The sequence below is a fragment of the Paramormyrops kingsleyae genome, chromosome 21, assembly GCF_048594095.1.
Source record: "Paramormyrops kingsleyae isolate MSU_618 chromosome 21, PKINGS_0.4, whole genome shotgun sequence".
Lineage (NCBI taxonomy): Eukaryota > Metazoa > Chordata > Actinopteri > Osteoglossiformes > Mormyridae > Paramormyrops > Paramormyrops kingsleyae.
The window spans coordinates 3699765-3719128 of NC_132817.1; the positions used below are offsets into that span (position 1 = coordinate 3699765).

At 49.8% G+C, this 19364-nt stretch overlaps 1 protein-coding gene across 2 annotated transcripts in view; it reads right to left on the reverse strand.

Moving 5' to 3' along the window:
- pbx1a (pre-B-cell leukemia homeobox 1a) overlaps positions 1–17920 on the reverse strand; it is a 62049-nt gene extending 44129 nt beyond the window's left edge. Inside the window, exons 1-2 of one of the 2 annotated variants that reach the window (XM_023816671.2) lie at positions 17240–17920; positions 15289–15362 (exon numbers count right to left, since the gene is read on the reverse strand). In XM_023816671.2, the coding sequence (XP_023672439.1) occupies positions 15289–15362; positions 17240–17424 (259 nt within the window). In that variant the 5' untranslated portion in view covers positions 17425–17920. The remainder of the gene's footprint in view (positions 1–15288; positions 15363–17239) is intronic. The other variant, XM_023816672.2, reaches the window with a different exon arrangement.
- Positions 17921–19364: the final 1444 nt, after the last annotated feature.

Below are 19364 nucleotides of genomic sequence, written 5' to 3' on the forward strand. Positions count from 1 at the left end.
CAAACAGTCTGGACATCATTTATCCATAAAAAAGACCATAAAAAGCGTGATAAACCCACACCCTAAACCACCAATTAGTTTAACAAACAGCCAAAGCATTTGGGCCGATATTCATAAAACTGCTGGCAGACCCACTGCGATGAAAGAGACAGTGAGCAAGGCAGTGAGCAGGAGCGCATGTGAAAGGGGCTCGAACCTGCGACCGAGCTGCCGGGATACTGGGGAACACGCAGCGAAGGGGTCAGCCCGGCAAATCACAGCTCTCCTTACCGCAGGCCCACTGAATACAAAGACCTATAATAAAATGTAAATATATCAACGGCAGGCGGGGGGGGGGGACAAGTTTTTGGGAAGGGGAAAAATGCAACGTAAAAATGGCGCATTAGACATGACACAAACCTACAAAGACAACTAGTTTGCTTTGTGCTGACACGGGTAAGAATGAGGAACAATGTGGCGGTATGAAAAAAAATTCTACATGCTATAAATTTTTTATGAGTCACCATATTTCGCCGGTACACTGTACATTGGCCATGGGGGGGTAACGGGGGACCAGCGAGGAACACTAAATTTGGACAGTAAGTGGCATCGCCATGTCAGCGCGCAACATCGAACATCCAAAACGGTCCATTTAGCTGCACTGTACTCCAGTGCGTGCCGCTCATTTGCATACTTCAGTGGCATGCTGATGGATGGAGACTGATGCCAGAAAACCAGCCCCATTGAAACAACAGTTTTATCAAGGTTAAACTAGCCTCGCTGCTCTTAACCCCTTTCTATCTCACTCGTGTTTTTGGGAATATTAATTTATCGATACCATCTTATCGCCGATACCTACCCTGCTCCCCCCACCGCTGAAATAGCACTGTCGCCATTGGGGGGGGGGGGGGGGGAAGGCGGCGGCTTTATGAATCTGCAGGCGGAAGCCTCCGTGCTCACAGTCAGCTGACATTTTCATTAAAACCACAGAGTGGAGACTCCGATAAATTAAAAGAGCAGCGTAACAGCCGGCCGGGCAGCCGGCCGGGCAGCTGGCGGGCACGCGTGCTGCAGGAACACGCCCCCCACCCCACCCTGAGCACACAGGAACGCCTCAGAACATTCACGTACTTAGTCTAATGAACCTGATTGTCATACAGTGATCCTGTAATCCACTAACATCAGAACCAAAACAATTCAGGGACACAGACAGACAGACAGGCAGACAGACAGACAGGCACAGGCAGGCAGACAGACAGACAGACAGGCACAGGCAGGCAGACAGACAGACAGGCACAGGCAGGCACAGATAGACAGGCAGACAGACAGGCAGACAAGTAGACACACAGGTGGGCAGGCAGGCAGAAGAGGGTGTAACCCAAGATGTATCAATGCTATTGCTGGGTTTTTCTGCCTACCCCCAAGCGTGCATTTACCCCTCCTAGCTCTGGGGAAGGGAGGTAGGCTGTTGTGTTCGACCAATGTTTTTATTTTGGATCAGTAGCAAAAAAAGTGCAGGGCTGCCTGTCGCAGTGTTAAGACAGGCGGCTAAGGAGTGAAGGGGGACAGACACACCCATGCTGGGGCAGCCGGGCCGGACGGAAGAGAACATTGTGATGTTATACAGTAACAAACAAGGACACGCGTGCACACACACACACACACACACCGAGGATGGGGGGAAAAAAAACAAGAGAAAGACAGACAGGCAAATGTTCCCAGCTCTTCCTGAGAAGGGGGGTGGGCTTACTCATGCATGCGCATGTGCGTGCACACACACACACACACACACACACACACGCGCGTGCGCGCGCACCCTGAGGACACAGCAAATGTCAGGCTGCATGCCTGATGGCGCCGTGTGGCCCGTGGAGGCAGGAGGCCCAGATGTAGGCTGGGAGCGGCTCAGGAGGCTGGCCGACCCAAAGGCCGTGCGCGAAGCACAGGCAGGCGGCAGCCAAAGGTGTGTAATGCTGATTATGCAAAAGAAAGGAGAAAATGGGTCATTTACAGAATATCGGCAGGAGTTAACTGTGCATAACTAACACGGGCAGCGGCAATATGGCAGACGTAGGGGGAAGAGTGGAGTGGGGGGCCCCAGCTTTTAATGGGGAGGGGGGGGCGGGCATAAAGTCCCAGAGGAGAGACACATTGACCGAACACACACCAGTTCTCAAGGACACCATTTGCAGTGACCCACTCTTCCCTCCATCACTGGTCTATGCTGAATACCGTAAGGGGGGGGGGGGGGGGGGTGGGGAGTACAAAATGGCCAGAGAAAACTTACCATAGATAGTTTTTGTGATACAGACCATGCAATGTACCGGCCTCGGGCCGAGCCCAGAGAAGGTCTCACCACCTGTTGGAGGCTCAGGGGGGAAGGGGGGGGGTTGCATGCAGCTTCCAATGAGCCAAGCAGCCGATGACCTGCATGGAGAGCCACGCCGGGCCACAACGCTGCTAAACGCTCCCCGTGACGTCAGCCGTGCCGGATCTGGGCTGTGCTCCAGTCACGTACTTCCCTTCCTCTCCAGTACGTTTCCTTCCACAGCAGAAGGTCTACATGGTTTTTTTAAACCCCCCCCCCCCCCCCCCCCCAATGCAGAGGCAGTCTATTTAAAGATGCAGAGTCTTCACCTGAAACCACGTGCCACGTGCCAAAGGCCGATTCCAGTGGGCAGCACCAGTCAGATGGTCACCAGAACCTTCTGCCACCAGGACAGTGACGAGAATGCATTTGGGACTTATGGGTGCGAACTTTCTCCATTGTGGAACAGCACACCATGTATCGAGCTGTGAAGACGTGGGTGCGTCTCAGACCAGAATCCCACAGTCCCAGAAAGTCACTCTCCCGGAATCCCCCTCTCCTCAGAGACAAGCCTCTTTCGTCGTGAGTTTGTCAGCGGCGACGGCAGCGAACCAGAAATCCGTTACGCCTGACGCTGCCACGTGCAGGGAGCTTTCACGAGACACATGACCCAAAAAACATCCTTTCTTATGAGGAGACGCACCATTAATGTCACTACGAGGACTGTAAGCAGTGTGACACGCGGCACTGACACGCAGCACAGACACGCGGCACTGACACGCAGCACAGACACGCGCGGGCTGTTCCTGCAGCACTTACGCCGGGCGGCCATTTTGAATTCCTTCGTAATGTAAACAGAGACGGCCGTATCGCGATGGCCGTCTGGGCAGCTGGTGGGGGATATCAGGGCAGCTCCGGCGGAGAGCTCCACGGAAAACGGCCATTGACAGAGGTTGCGTGGGCCCTAACCTGCACTGCCGCTTCCTGTGTCTCCAGCACCAGAGGGGAGTGCAGAGGCGAGCCACATTAGCATAAATTAGCATAAGGCTCGATGAGACACACCTCATTGCGATGCATTACTTTCAATTATTGACGTGCGCCGCCCCCAGGCTGGCCTGAGCCCCCCCAGCTTCCCAGCTCCCCAGCGTGTGAATCCAGAAGCTCGTCGCCACAACAGCGGGGGCTATTCTGCCTTTAAAGGTCTCAGGTCGCAGCGGTCTCCACGGGCGACGGCGGTAACCGCGTTATTGTTGCCGATGGAAATCCTGCCGCCCTGTAAGACCCTGAGAAGGAGGCAGTTTGCACGTCTGTATGTCATTATAAACTACGATGTTTATGACTCAGGTCTCATTCAGTCTTACAGTCAGTAAAATTATGGATAATTCTGAAATTCTAAGAAGAAAAGCAGCCGGCGAACAATAACACTGGGGGGGCAGGGGACACAGAGACAGTGTCAAGGTTAACAAGCTGACCTGCAGCACCCAGGCAGCCCCGACCCCCCCACCGTAAATACAGGAGATCCTCAGGCAGCCAGCAGCATGCTAACAACACTCACATATACATTCAAACACAGTATACATGCTAACACACAGACACTAACACACACAAACACGCTAATATGCACACACACACACACACTATCATGCGCACAGAAACACGCACATGCATGCTAATACGTACACACACACTAACATGCACACATACTAACACATACAGACATGCTAATACACACACTAAGATGAACACACATTAAACACATACAGGCACGCCAATATGCACACACGCTAATGCGCACACATGCTAACACACACAGGCACACCAATAAGCACACACGCTAACATGCACACATGCTAATACACACAGGCACGCCAATAAGCACACACGCTAATGTGCACACATGCTAACACACACAGGCACACCAATAAGCACACACGCTAACATGCACACATGCTAACACACACAGGCACGTCAATATGCACACATGCTAACGTGCACATATGCTAACACACACAGACACGCCAATACGCACACAAGCTAACACGCACACATGCTAACACACACAGGCACGCCAATACACACACACTCTAACGCGCACACATGCTAATGCACAGGCACGCCAATACTCACACATGCTAACACACACAGGCACGCCAATACGCACACACGCTAATGTACACACATGCTAACACACAGGCACGCCAATACGCACACACGCTAATGCACACACATGCTGACACATAGGTACACTAATACGCACACACATTAACATGCGCACACTCTAACAGCGCAAGACCCACATCTGTATCCATGCGCACGTAATGAAAGGGGAGGGGGCACTCACATATACTTACAACCACAGCACACATGCTGAGACACAGACGCTAACACGGCTCACCACGCCATACAGCTGATGTAAATGAAGGGAAATGTGTCAAGTGGCCCCGGATCGGGGGGGGGTGGTCCCTTTAAGGAGGCCTCGGCACGGCCGGCGTGATATATGGGGAGGCTAGATGGGGGGCGAAAGGCGTAGCAAGATGGACGGGGGGGGGGGGGACGTTCCTGTGAGCCCAGGGCAAAGAGGAATAAATGTTGATTAGTGTTGATTCTGGGCGACGAGCAGCAGCGACTGACAGTCAGACTAAGCCGGCACGAAGGCGGCCCATTCGTCTTGCTCTGCTTTAAGTAGTGTATATTAATTTGTGTCATTTTTACTAAGTCGCGCCGGGAAGGGACTCTCACACCGCTCCGCCTGCCCGCTCAGGGGCCCCGGCCCCTCGCCACCACGGGGGAGGGCCGCATGGGCGGAGGGACTGAGCAGGAAATGAGATACTGGCCCCGGAATTAGACAAAATGAACTCCTGTAGTGTTGATATGGCAACCGCAGCCGGAAAAGCTGCCTGCTGTACTAGGTTAACATGTATCACAAATCTGTGAATTGTAATACATTTTTGGCGACTTTAGCACTAGCAAAACAGTCTAAAAGCACAGCAAAACATGGGAGGGGGCAAGGCCACATTACCCAGCACTACTCTGAGTTCATAATCTACAGACAACAATGACAAATAAAGCAATAACACAACAGCCTGGCATCCCACACCGTCACGGAGACGAACAAACTCCATCCACAGACAAATTTCCTTTCTGAAGCAATTGCTAATAAAATAACTGACAGGCCATTTAGCTGTAATTGATTTGAACACAGTGCATGTGATACAACTAAGAGAAGCGGCTTTAGAGTGAGACGTCGTTTGTGTGGAAGGCATACAGAGAGTTGGGGCGGAACAGATTGTGTCTTCAGAGCAGGAAGAGAGGCGGACAGACCCGTGAACGCAGACCGCCGTAGGACTTTGGACCACCAGCTTCTGAGACGCTGCTGACTGTGGGAGAGCCGCCTTGCTGTCCTCATATCACTGGAAACATTAAATAGCTCCAACACAAGATCATGGACACATGGCCTGTCATCAGTTGACGATGGGGAAGCAGCCAGGGACAGAGAGACATAGTCAGGAACACAGACAGGGACAGAGACACACGCACAGGAACACAGACAGGGACAGAGACACACAGACAGGGACAGAGAAACATGGACAGGAATACAGACAGGGACAGACACACACAGACAGGGACAGAGAGACATGGTAAGGAATACAGACAGGGACAGAGACACACGGACAGGAACACAGACAGGGACAGAGACACACAGACAGGGACAGACAAACACGGACAGGAATACAGACAGGGACAGAGACACACAGACAGGGACAGACAAACACGGACAGGAATACAGACAGGGACAGAGACACACGGACAGGGACAGAGACACACGCACAGGAACACAGACAGGGACAGAGACACACGGACAGGAACACAGACAGGGACAGAGACACACAGACAGGGACAGAGACACACAGACAGGGACAGAGAAACACGGACAGGCACAGAGACACACGGACAGGCACAGAGAAACATGGACAGGAATACAGACGGGGACAGAGATACACAGACAGGCACAGAGAAACATGGACAGGAATACAGACAGGGACAGACACATACAGACAGGGACAGAGAGACATGGACAGGAATACAGACAGGGACAGAGACACACGGACAGGGACAGAGAAACATGGACAGGAATACAGACGGGGACAGAGACACACGGACAGGGACAGAGAAACATGGACAGGAATACAGATGGGGACAGAGACACACGGACAGGGACAGAGAAATATGGACAGGAATACAGATGGGGACAGAGACACACGGACAGGGACAGAGAAATATGGAGAGGAATACAGACGGGGACAGAGACACACGGACAGGGACAGAGAAACATGGACAGGAATACAGATGGGGACAGAGACACACGGACAGGGACAGAGAAATATGGAGAGGAATACAGACGGGGACAGAGACACACGGACAGGCACAGAGAAACATGGACAGGAATACAGACGGGGACAGAGATACACAGACAGGCACAGAGAAACATAGACAGGAATACAGACAGGGACAGACACATACAGACAGGGACAGAGAGACATGGACAGGAATACAGACAGGGACAGAGACACACGGACAGGGACAGAGACACATGGACAGGAATACAGACGGGGACAGAGACACACGGACAGGGACAGAGAAATATGGAGAGGAATACAGACAAAGGACACACTGGCAGCCACTCGCTGCTTCGATCTGAGGTTCCCTTCAATCTCTCTTCTTCCCCAGAAAACCCCAACATCCTCCCTGCCCTCTTCCAACACAGCTGCCCCTGTGATGCGCAAGCCATGCGCTGGGCCCTCCTCTGGATGTGAGGCTGCTGTTATCAGACGGGACCTGGCCAGGTCTGCCAGAAGAGGAAACGCACACACAAATATGCACGCCACACGGCAGGGCGGGCCAGTATACTGCACATAAACTAAACAAAATCTAAACAAAACCGTGAAATAAATGAAATATCCGTTATTTTAAAATTCTGGTCCTTTGCGACCCTTTGAGTTTCCCAGCTACGGGAAATGCTGCCGACACTCAACAATCAATTCACTGCAAACCTGTTATCACAGCTAATTACCAAACTGCACAGCAGTTATACATTTCTTTAATTAGGCTCTTAAAATATGATTAACACGTCTCAATTATGCCAGTGATCATTTGCATAATTTATAAGGAGCCCTAATTGCGAGCGGGTTCGGATTTTAAGCTTGGTAATAAGGGAACACAAAATGCATTACAGGTGTACTGGAGCATGTCTGTTTGACTGCCAATATATGGATTCATAATTACATTTCTAGAGCGGGAGGAAACTCTCCCTGACACACAGAGGAGCGCTGTGGTCGTGTCCCTCCCGTGCGAACAGTCACCGCCACACAGGCTCGCTTCATTCACAGAGCTCGCTGCCGTCAATCACCGGCTGATGGGAAACGCTATTGGAGGCTCTACAGACCAGGCATTTGTTTTTGACGAGCAGGGAGCGCGATACCGAACGTGAAATCACAAGCGAGACACGACTCTTGGCACGTGACGTCGGCAGAGCAGGCTGGCCCGGCCTCAGTGGGGTTCGCACGGACACACAGACGGGCAGCACAGACGCTTTGCGGATCGACGCTCCGTGAAACAGGACTCTTCCGGCCGCTAGTTAATGCTTTTGCACAAGGAGCCTCTCGTATTTCTGCCAATAGCATCTCGGATCATATTAGGACTGATTCGTTATCCACAGGGATGGTTTTTTTCTACTTGAAGCCGTTCATAAAAAAAAAATTTCAAAAAAGATATGATTCCTGAAATCGGTTTGCCACTGATAGAGTGGTATTTTATGCTTACGAACACAGAGGTAGTAAAGAGAATAACAGTGAACTCCAAACGAGCGAGCACCATCCCTCAGCGGCTGAAGCTTTCAGACACTCCTGACGGCCTCAAATATTTCACTCTAATCCACTCGAAGGTTGGCAGCGCTGGTAACCGAGAAGACGATTGTAGTCCTCAGGATGGCTGATGTGCGTGTTTGTTTGAGAGGGTAATAGGACTCTGAGGGGTAATAGGATATCAATGGACCCATGTCTCATAAAAATAGATACATGCCAAGCGTCTGAGCGAATTAATGACCCTAAAAATGCATTCAGCTCTAAAAAATTGTGTAATCACTCTAACAGTATGAATCCCACCAAATCTGTTTTTCCACCATGTAACTCGCTTCCGACGCTATAAAAACAAAAATATTACATTTACATGATTGAAGCCTAAATCTTGCTCTTAAAAAACACATTTTCTTCACAAAAAAAAAGACCTTTGGTTTCTTTCACCAGAATGGCTGTGGTGATGTCTGTGAACCACCCCCTCTCCTCGACTGCCCCAAGAAAAACAAACGCCCCGTCACGCAGATCGCCGGGTCTGCGCATAAACGCAGGACTGCTCAAACACGCCCCCCCCCACCATGAACACCCCCTTCATGTTCAGCACAGACTCCACAGCTGCCCTTTATTTCTCGCAGATTCTTTTTTCAAAATCTTGTGCTCTACACTCAGAAAAAAACTTAAAAGACTGATTGTCTTCATCTGTATCAAATACGCAAGATTGGAACAAATAAATTTTAAAACAAAATTTAAAGCCATGCATGAAGGGCAAATTAATGACACGACCCTAGCAGGAGCAGGTCACAAACATAACTGCTGCAGCCCTCCATCTCAAGTAAGGAACAACTAATTCTACACAAAAGCCACACAATCCCAACCAAATCTGAGTCTCTGCACTCCTGATCTTACAAGGTCTAACATCAGTCGCCTCACTGCCAGCCAAAGCAGCAGACGGCAGAGCGGACGGTGTGTCCTCGTGGCTGGCTGTCTGATCTCCCCCTGCATCTCCACCGAAGGAAGCCCCCAGGAAGAAGAACTTAAAAAGATACATCTCTCTCTCTCTCTCTCTCTCTCTCACACACACACACACACGGCAAGTCCCCTAACCCCAACCCTTTCTACTTTTGTTTCGTTCACAAAAGCAATTTCCGTGACACTCCGCTACTATAAATAGTCATATTAATACAAGAGAAAAATCAAAAGCCTGCCCCCCACCCCCCCCACCCAACTCCCCATTGTTCAAGTGCTGAATATGAAAACAATGTGTAACAGCTCCATCTTCTGAAAGGGGCCGCTAATTAGAAAAAGCTCCAGCAGTCTGCGGATTTTTGTCAAACGGCACCTAATTGTCCCTTCAGATAAAATAACAAATCAGCCCGTTCCTGACCTCCAGAGGAGATAAATAAAACACAGCTTACGACTCAAAATACAAAACAAATCTCAATAAAAAAGCATCCAGTCAATAGAGCGCGTCCTATATGATACATAATATTCTGGGCACATCAAATATTGATAATAGGAAAATGTACAAGTAATCGTATATAGTACAGAAATCCAGACACTTGAATCTAGGACTTTTCTTATATTTTTACAGTAAATAACAAGTGATTACAAAGATGCTATTATAGTTTACAGTAAAGGTCAAAATCAAAGAAAAAAAGTTAGAAAGATTGTTTGTTAAATCTGTGGAGATTCCTCTGTCCCTGTGTGCGACCAGGGGATTAAGGCAGAAAGAGAATAATTTTGATAAAAAATAAAAAAATAAAAAAAAAAAAACAAAAACAGAACGACAGAGGCTGAAAGGAATGAGGCGACGTCCGGCAGGAACATGCTAATCAAACGGCCCATTGTGCTTTCCCTGGAAGCCGGCACCGTCCGGCCCGCCGCAGCCCAAGTTTGCAGAGGGCTTTTCCGCAGGTAGGAACCTGCTCCGCCCCGGGTCCGGGTTTTCATCCGGAGGGCGGCACACAGAGAGCGGCTGTGCCACGCAAGGTTAGCGCTCCACAGAACTACCGCTGGAGTTCTTCACGTCTGATAAGGATGCCCCACGTCACAGACAGGAAAAAACACCATGTTGGTCTCTGACGTATTCCTGCAGCGGAGTAAAAGATCTCTGGCGAGATTCACGTGCTGAGCGTCTGTCCGTAATGTTTTTGCTTAGCGTAATAGCACCTGGAACCAATTTTGATTGATAAAACCCAATTTAAACATGTGAATGACACTGGGTCTTGGGAAGAGGAGCATGTCAAGGTTTCGCTGTGTTGTCAGGAGTGTGGCCACTAGCCAGACCTGCTCTCCAGGGGGACGGATTCGTCCGGGTGTATTTTTGGACTCGCTGTGGCCGGCTGGCCCCCGCGCCATTTCATAATGCGGTGCGACCGGGGGGAGGCTGCAGTGAAGACGATCAGCGCCGCCGCCCCCCCCGTGTGCAAAACGGAGCGTGACACGGCGTGCCGGCGAGGGTGAGCAGGCCAGGGAGAATCACAGCAGAGCAGAGAGCCACGTCTCAATCTATCAGGTCAAAGCGATGTTCTGTGCTGCTCCGTCTTTGTGTCTGCAGCCTCCCCTGTGTCACACGCCATCGCCGTCCACTGCTACCCCTCCGTCAGAAAGCCTCCCTGGCAGAGTCACCATCATTACCAGCCTTAATATTGGTCTTTATCAGACAGCCAGCTGGACTTCCTGCTTTCTCACGTTCGTTACCTCCCTGCTTATTTTGCCATGCTAACTTTTAGCACTGAATAACATCCTTCTACGACGCTTTTAAATTCGTTCAACCTGGAAGGTTTTTCTTAAGGGCACTATATATAAAAATTAAATTGCACTAATAAAAAAATTTTTTTGAAAGATATTTCCCCCCTTTAAGGAAAAAAAAATGCTGAAACGTATATTTTATGGTTAAGGCCAAACTTTCAGGAATGTAATATAATTTTAATAGAGGAAACAGATAACAGCGTAGTACAGCTATCAGCTTGGCCCAGGCTGGCATCGCGAGCCCCCAGCCGTGGGCAGCCTCAGTGGCCCGCCGCGCGCGCCAGCCCTCGCCGCTCCCAAACCCGACACCTGGGGATGATCGGCCCGCCGCCGGCCTCCTCTGACAACCCGAACCTGTACGTGCCGACCACCCCTCTCTCTAATGGGTCCACGGAAACTCACGCAGTCTCGCGGTCGCACAGCCCAACGCCGGGGACTCGGGACAGACAACAAACAGAGAGAAAAACAAACAAATGAGCCACCTTCCTTCTTCTTTTATTTCCCTCGCTTTCAGTATCCCGGTCCGGACGCCGTGGAATCCGGCATTCCTCTGGGGAGACGAGTTTGGAATACAACAGCCGTACAGGGCGATACAGAGAAAAAAAATAACCTGAGTGTGGAGACAAAAAGCACTCGGCTTAAATAAGTGGCCCTTCCTGCCGCTTCCCTGTGGCCTGAGAAAAATCCACGCATGTTTACAGAGCGCCCCCTACAGCCAGGCCAGCCTCTGGAAAAATACACAAGGAGGGTCAGAAGTTCAGGCCCCCCCTGTCCCGGGGTCGGCCCTCCGCACCTCCCCAGCTGTCAGTCGACCCAGAGATGGCCTGAGACAATGCAGGCACGGCTGGGTGGGAGGGGGGGGGGGGTCGCACACCACCAGGTACGCCGGCCATTAATGTGGGACGTAGGGGGCCCACGGAAATCCCGTGTGTCCCACTCTGCAGATCAGCGCGTCACTATGCACACGCCAGTCACCTTCACGCTGCACCTCCTTACTCACAGCGGTGTTTCGCACAAAATAAAATAAAAGCCCGCTGATCGAAAACTAACCAGTCCTCCAGGTTTAACTACTGCCACGGGTGTAAGGGGGAGGGAAAAAAAAAAAACCTTTCTGAAGAATCCTGAAAAGGATCTGCAAGTACGGGAGGATGGGGGGGGGCCCTCAAACTCTTCCGAGGTGGACGGCCAGCGGCGAGCTCTACGCGCTGCTCAGGGAGACCCGGCCGGCCGCAGTGAGGCCCCGGGGCAGCCTGCCGAGCAGGATGGCGGCTGGCTTAATGGGCGCCGCTTTGCAATCCACTCGGGACGCGGCGGTGACTATGTAAAAGCGCGGAGACGGCCCGGCCCTTTGAAATATAAAAAGAACTGACAAAAAAGCGGGACGCCGCGCTCAGCACAATCCCGGCAAATGTCACCGGGCGCGCAGAGTCCTTCGCTCGCTCACGGTGGAGAATAATTTCAGCGCCGGCTGCACAGAGCAAAAATACATCCTCAAATTAAATGCGGAGGGACTGAATTACGGAGACGAGTGGAGGTGTCCAAACAGGCCGGCGGAGCTTTATACAGGGATCGTTATTTTTAAACCGTTTTCAGCGCAGGCCTCACGCAGCCGGTACAGATACGGCAGGAACGCAGCAGAACGCGCCGTTATGGAGCCACAGACAGACGAGGCTGCGCACGCAAAGGCCCAAATGAAGAGAGAATATAAATCATGAATGATCCACTCAAAAACAGCACATGAATTTTCTATCCCCAAAGTAAAACTTGAAGCGCCAAAAATAGATGGAAATAACTCACAGGCAAGGGGGTGGGGGGTGCATTTATAAATATCACATGTGCAGAGAGGAGAAACAAGTCTTAGGCAGCAGTATGCAGATTAAACTGAAAGCAAAAGCATGACTGAAACCGTCCAGAGGGCCCAGAACGTGGTCACCACAGCGGTGGACCGGGACAAAAGATGAGAATAAAAGCAGAGGCTTATGGGGGCTACATCTGCAAAGTTCAGCCCAGAGAGAGAAATTCAGTAAACAAGTGGAGCCCGTGAGCGAGACCGGCATGGTTTCCAGGCACGGAGGGAAACGCTTCATTCGCTTTCATCAAAACTTCACGACATTATTTCTCGCACTGTAAAAAGGAAACTGAATCACAATACTTCATTAATTTATCCATTTAAATGTCAATCTTCCTTTTCCCGGGGTGCTGCTCACAGGGAGACTGCTTCGACTCCAAGAGCTCACAGCATACATGATAAAGGACTCCAGGACAATGCAACATGCTACGTATTGAAAGAATTACCATCAGCCCTCCAACAATGGCAGGCATGCAGTTGTCTGGTGAAAGAGAGCAACCCCTCCCCCCCCCCTCCCCCCCTCCAGGAGGGGGGGGTCCCAATTCGCAAGTCAAAGGAGTTCCCCTGCAGAGTCTTTATCTTCCAAATTCAAGTGCATGGATGCTGAAAATGAGCGGCAGAGACCAAATTAAATAAAAACGTACTACCTTGCAAGGAGGCTAGTAGTGGTAGTGGGGGGGGGCGGGGGGGGGGGGGGTACAAAAGTAAATCCAGATCTCCTTCCGAATAAAAATGACTTGTTAGTTAAAATGGTCTCCTTTGGAAGAACTTCCTCCGTTTGGAAAGTAGCAGAGAAACAAAGAAAGCAGGGAAGCCCCCCCAGCTCACGGCTGCCAGCGGCCGTGTATCAGGCCCCAGCAGTCAGGAAGAGCTCCAAGTCACTTTGTTCTCCGTGGCCATTCGAACTCTGGATGAACCCACAGAAACGCCAGGGAGTAGAACACCCGGCGCAAGTCTATCACTCCTCCGAGGACCTCGCAGAACAACGGAGGGGAGTAGAAAGCAGCCGGGCCAAAGGGCCCCCACGTCCCCAAAGGGCCCCCACGTCCCGCAAACAGAGGTCGATTCATGCCGACTTGCAGGGGAGGAAACTTCAATAAAAGCGGCACAGCCAGGCCCCGGCTTTAACGGCAGGCTGCAGGCAGACAGCACTTCACGGCAAAGGAATCTCGCCGAATTACACTTTGGGGCTAATTAGCTAGAAGGGATGACCTCGTTTACCTGGCCAATGTCCACCTCCATTTCACGCAATGAGCTGGAGCAGACGCAGACACTGCCCTTAAATACCAACAAATGCCCAAAGTCCTAGAGAGTATTCAAAGGAGAACAGTACAGAACAGCATGATGGGGGGGGGGGGGATAATCAACTCCACGGCAACAGAAAGACAAGTTATTAGATTAATGACGTAAGGAGATCGAGTGAACGCCTCGGTGACACCCGCAGCATTCGCAACCCCCAGTCATCGTGGAAATTAGCACTGAAACACGCCTCGCAGCTCTGACAGAACCCACATGAGGCGCACCTTGGCCCCGGCCAGCCCGCGTCACTCTCTGTACACCGGAGATCACAGAAACTGAAACTGACGAGATGCAGAGCCCATCGCATGGCCGCCCCCCCACTGCCCAAGACTTTGTTACGAAGAGGTCACTCCTTGGGACACCAGGGGCAAGCCAAGCCTTCGTATGGCAGGAAGACCGGACGCCAATGGGCCCCCACACCCAATACCACCATGCTGTACCATCACCATAGACAGGAGAGAGCACGTCAGCAGGCCAAGAATGTGACTAAGTATCGAAGCGAAGCCGGCGACTCGCAGCTGAACACACATCCTTCCTCGAAGCCATGGAACCCAAGACCCCGACACCAACACCATCTCACAGACCTCTGTAGCATCTCTATAAGGTCCCCTACGTCGTGGAGTCCGCCTCCATGCCGCAACGCAAACAGGCTGCGCTGCCTACTGTAACGCGTGCACACACGCGCACACCTGATCCGACACCCTCCCGTGACAGAAAGCATGTTGCTGCACAAACAATCTCCTTCTGACAACTCGGAGAAACACAAAGTGCTCGACAGGGCATAGTGCGGCGCTCGAGCACGAGAGCGCGCCGGCCGACCCCCATTTAAAGGCTCCGTGGTGCTAAAATCCCATCAGGACGATGTCAGCCATATATCTCACTTCTGCACTAATGACGTTTCCATTCAATGTTTTAGTCAATATGAGTCAAGCAATTGTAGAGCTGCGAGTACATTACAGCCACGTAACTGCCTCACTTCAAATTTATGTCTAACAAAAAACACTGCATTTTATTTTCCAACAACTGCCTTAAGTTAAACAGTGCACTTATTTCACAAATACCAAAACAGCACAAAAATTCTCTTAATTTATTTAATAAATAAATGTAACTATATTAAATACAAAGTTACAAAAAGCATATACAAACAAGAAGGCAGTAAAATTTATGACCACTTCTGCTTAAAGAAAATTAACAGTACGGAAAAGAACACATTACGCTTAGGCATTTTTACAAACAAGGTGATCTTTTACCTGTTTTTTCTTTAATTTCACATAAGACGTTGAAGAGAGCCGGCTTCATTCTGTGGCAATTCAAGGCATGTTTCCTAAAACAAAACAGGCAAGGGCGCTTAAATCAGCCGCAAACGGGCAGCGCCGCATTAAGTTAAGCGCTCATACTGATAAGGGCAAATTTTCATTAGCGCCGCGTGCATGTGCGGCGCGAGAACAATAGTGATGAATTAGATACGATGAAAATGAGGAAAAAATAAAACACGCCGACTTTATTATTATTTCTTAATACCTCGACTATAGAATGGCTTTGGCATAAACACGACTTAACAGACTTCTCCCTTAAACTCAAATCTGCATATATGAAAATATTAAGCAAGCAAAAGCAGTAATATTGCGTGCAGTTTCCTGTATAAGTATCAGAAAATTACAAAGTAAAATTCTAAATTATGACTTCTGGTTTTGCTAAATCATCGCATAATTCCAAAGTAATTCTGGTTATTGTATACCTTACATTTGGTAGTGCTAAATTTTAAATTGGATTTTCTATTTTCATTTTAGAAATACTTCCAAAATATTCAGTATGGTTAAAAACACAAGAAATGTGTCAAGTTCATTTTATAATCATTATTATTATTATTATTATTATTAACACTATTAACTTCATGTGCGTTATATTAACGAACTCGTGTAATTATCGCAATAATATTTTTTGAAATACTAAATAAAAGTTCTAGTGATCTACTGTTGACTTTGACGGCAGCACATAACTTGTTCATCGTGCTGCTACTACAAATAATAATAATAATAATAATACAATAATAATAAAATAAAACAATAATGGTGGCAATAATGATGATAATGATGATGACACTCAATGAGACAGGCCCGATTTGCCCCGACTCCCTGAAGGCGCCCTTCGGCGTAGTGGCCCCCTGTCCTCCCGTCCCCCCGTCGCTGGCGGCCCCCGGTCCCCCCTGTCCCTCTGGTCCCCGAGGCTCGGTCCCCGTCTGACAGTGTCTTCCGTAAACAGCGTACGGCCGGCGCACGTGTCGCCCTTCGCCTCGCGCTATTTTCGCAGCTGGCCGCGTGACGTTCCACGCGCCTTTTCGCACCTTAGTAATAATAATAATAATAATAATAATAATAATAATAATAATAAATAATAATAATTAATTATACTTAACATTTCCTGGCCAGTGTAATCCCGACCGCACTACGAAGTGGCTAGACGGGTGGTGCAAAAACACTCGCTGCGTTTGAGATGCGTGTTTCTATCCATTTATTTTTATGCACTCATTAATAAGGTGAGACAAGCGTAATACATCACCTTTTATATGAACCAAGTTAAGCTGTGCTTGCACTTAAATGCAGAACTTAACGTTGTACACAAATTATTATTCCCAGGGTGTATTAATACATTTCAACTTAGTGCAATAAAAACTATCAGGCAAGAATTATCCCATCGCTGTGATACGGTTATGTGTGTATAAAGCCAATAGTGGCTGCAAAGATTAAAACTGCCAACAAGCAACACGCAATCGGACTTGGAGAGGGGTATCGAGTTAGCAGCCCGGAATACAACGGCATGAACTGGAGAGATGCAACGTTAGCCTGTTAGCTAGCTGGGGGCAGCCCGCTGCCCAATGCAAAATCTCCAGATGTCTACCACCATGCCCTGTACTTAAATATTATTTCAACGCTTAGAGCGTTAGGTTCGTGCTTTTCAAAGTTTATCCTAAATTATCGCATCGGGATTGTTAGCAATGCGTCGTCTGTCATGCTTGTAAAGACGTTAGGCAGTCGGAATTTCCAGCTTAATTTTAGCAACCTTACTGCTAGCTTCTGCCAGCTCGTGTTAATTGTTTTACAGCCCTTAATTATACGGCAGTTGCTATTTTAAGTATCCCACGACACGGCAAACGTAATTTACAGCATGTGCCGAGTTGGAGGTCTCCATCCGACAGCTTACCTGGCCTGTGCTTCGTCCAGACTTTGGTCTGTAATGGTCATGATTTGCTGTAAAATGTCTCCAATGTCCTGCTTTCTTCCCTCCCCGTCCGTCCCCCCCGTGCCATCCTGCATGTGCTGAGACAGGCCGGGGTGTCCGGCCATCCCTACTCCGTGAGAGTGCATCAGCCGAGGCTGCTCGTCCATCTCAGTCTTCTTCTCTGCCTGTCCCCCCAAAGCTAGTGAGACACGCGTCCCCCCTTCGGGCTACAGGAATATCCTAAGAAAATTCCTTCGGATCTATGTGCGTCTCCCTCCCTCCTCTCTCTCTCTCCCTCCCTCTCTCTCCCTCCCTTCCTCGATTGCTCCCTATGAAGACCAGAGAGGAAAAAAGGGGTAAAAAACAAGCCTCCTCTACGGCTCTCCACCCGCTGGTCTGAGTGAAATCTGATCTGAACTGCTGGCTTTGGATTTAGCCACTCCTGCTCTGCAGGAGAGAAAAAAATACTTTCAACTTTAAACCTAGCTGCAAAATCCTTTGCAGTAAGTACGCCCGTAGCCTTTGGACAAATGCAAACTTTTTCTCTCTCCTCTCTTGCTATGTTTCTGCAGTGCGCAAGGACATAGGTTTTAAACGCGCAGCTTTGAGCGCCTTGGTACGATCCGCTGCTTTTGTTCAGCTTAGGACGGGTGGCTGACACATTGCGAGAGTATTGCGCTTTGTCCCCGCCCCCTGGGCGCCGATTGGAGGAGAAAGGCGGCGTGGCTCCGCCCCTCAGCACCACAGCGCTTTACGAGACGTCAATCATTAGTCAGCGGGGGCGGGGTTGCAGTAATGAGCTTAAAGACGCGGTGTTTGCACTGGGACAAGTCCGCGGTGGCTAGATGGTGATGGATTGAACCTGAACTTGAAATAAATAATGCGCCTTGACGCGAGAGGTCTGCTCCTGTCTTCCACTCTGACCAGAGAAAGACCTCCATTTTCTGAACTGCAGTCCATTTAATTTTCCCGAGTGTTGCCAAGAAATAGATTTATTCCACTAACGTTTATAAAACCTATCAAAAGAATCGACTTTTCTCCCCTACATTAGAGATGTAACGTTAATAAGTTATTTAATTTTACATTAATGAAAGAAGCAGCAGTCCATGGAAAAGGAGCCTTTGTAAAAAGAATACTCACCACGACGGTGAGCTGCACACCACGCTCACGTAACCTCGCGTGTCTGTTTGCCATGGAGTCCCTGCAAACAGCCGCCAGCGTGCAGCTGGGCCCCTGCTCTCTGGCTCTGTTTTCTTTTCTGTGCTGCTTGTTTGCCTGTCAGGCTTCCAGCTTCACCGCCCGCGTCCGCAGGTGCCTTCGCAGGCTGCGCTTGAGCGGACATCGCCCGCTCCTCTTAATGTGTGCCAGTGACCCACGGAGAGCAGCCGGGCTGCCGCTCCGCCCCATCGTCGCCCTTCAGATTCCGAGGCATCCCCGCGACGAGGCGGGCCGGGTACGGTCGTGTCCACAGTGGGGCGCGGGGCTTGTTCGCTGCCACTGCTGTAAGTTTGAATTATTTCCTGTAAAAACAGGAGGAGGATCACGCACCCCCACCCCGAGGCATCGCGCCCTTGCCGAAGGAGGCGCTGGGTCTTGTCCAGCTCTACATTTTGGCTGCATGTTTATCAAAAGAAAAAGGGGAAGTGGCCCTTCATGTCCTGTCCCTGCCAGCACAGGCACATACAGGCTCCTCGCTGCTGAGTTAAAAGTCCATAAAGTTTAAATTAGAGTAACGGTTTGTGGTTTAATACCTGCATACGCAGCAGTCGAACAGACGACTGATATAATTTATACAAACTCACTGTTTTGAACAAATGTCTCTTTTGCTCTTTTGTCGCTATACAACAACATACCGGGTGTATTAAATGTACCTGAGAACCGACCGTAACGTAATAAATTCCACACAGACTTTACATCTTGTACAGAGAGGGAAAAAACAAGAAATGCAGAGCAGGCCAGCAAAAATAAATGTCCATTCAGACAGCGCTGATGAAGGCACCATGTTCAAAACGCTGATGTTAGATTAACACAGATGGATTCCATTCAGCATCACCGGCTTGAGCCTCGTCTCACCCATTACTGACTGTAGGGGGCAGCGTGCAGCCAA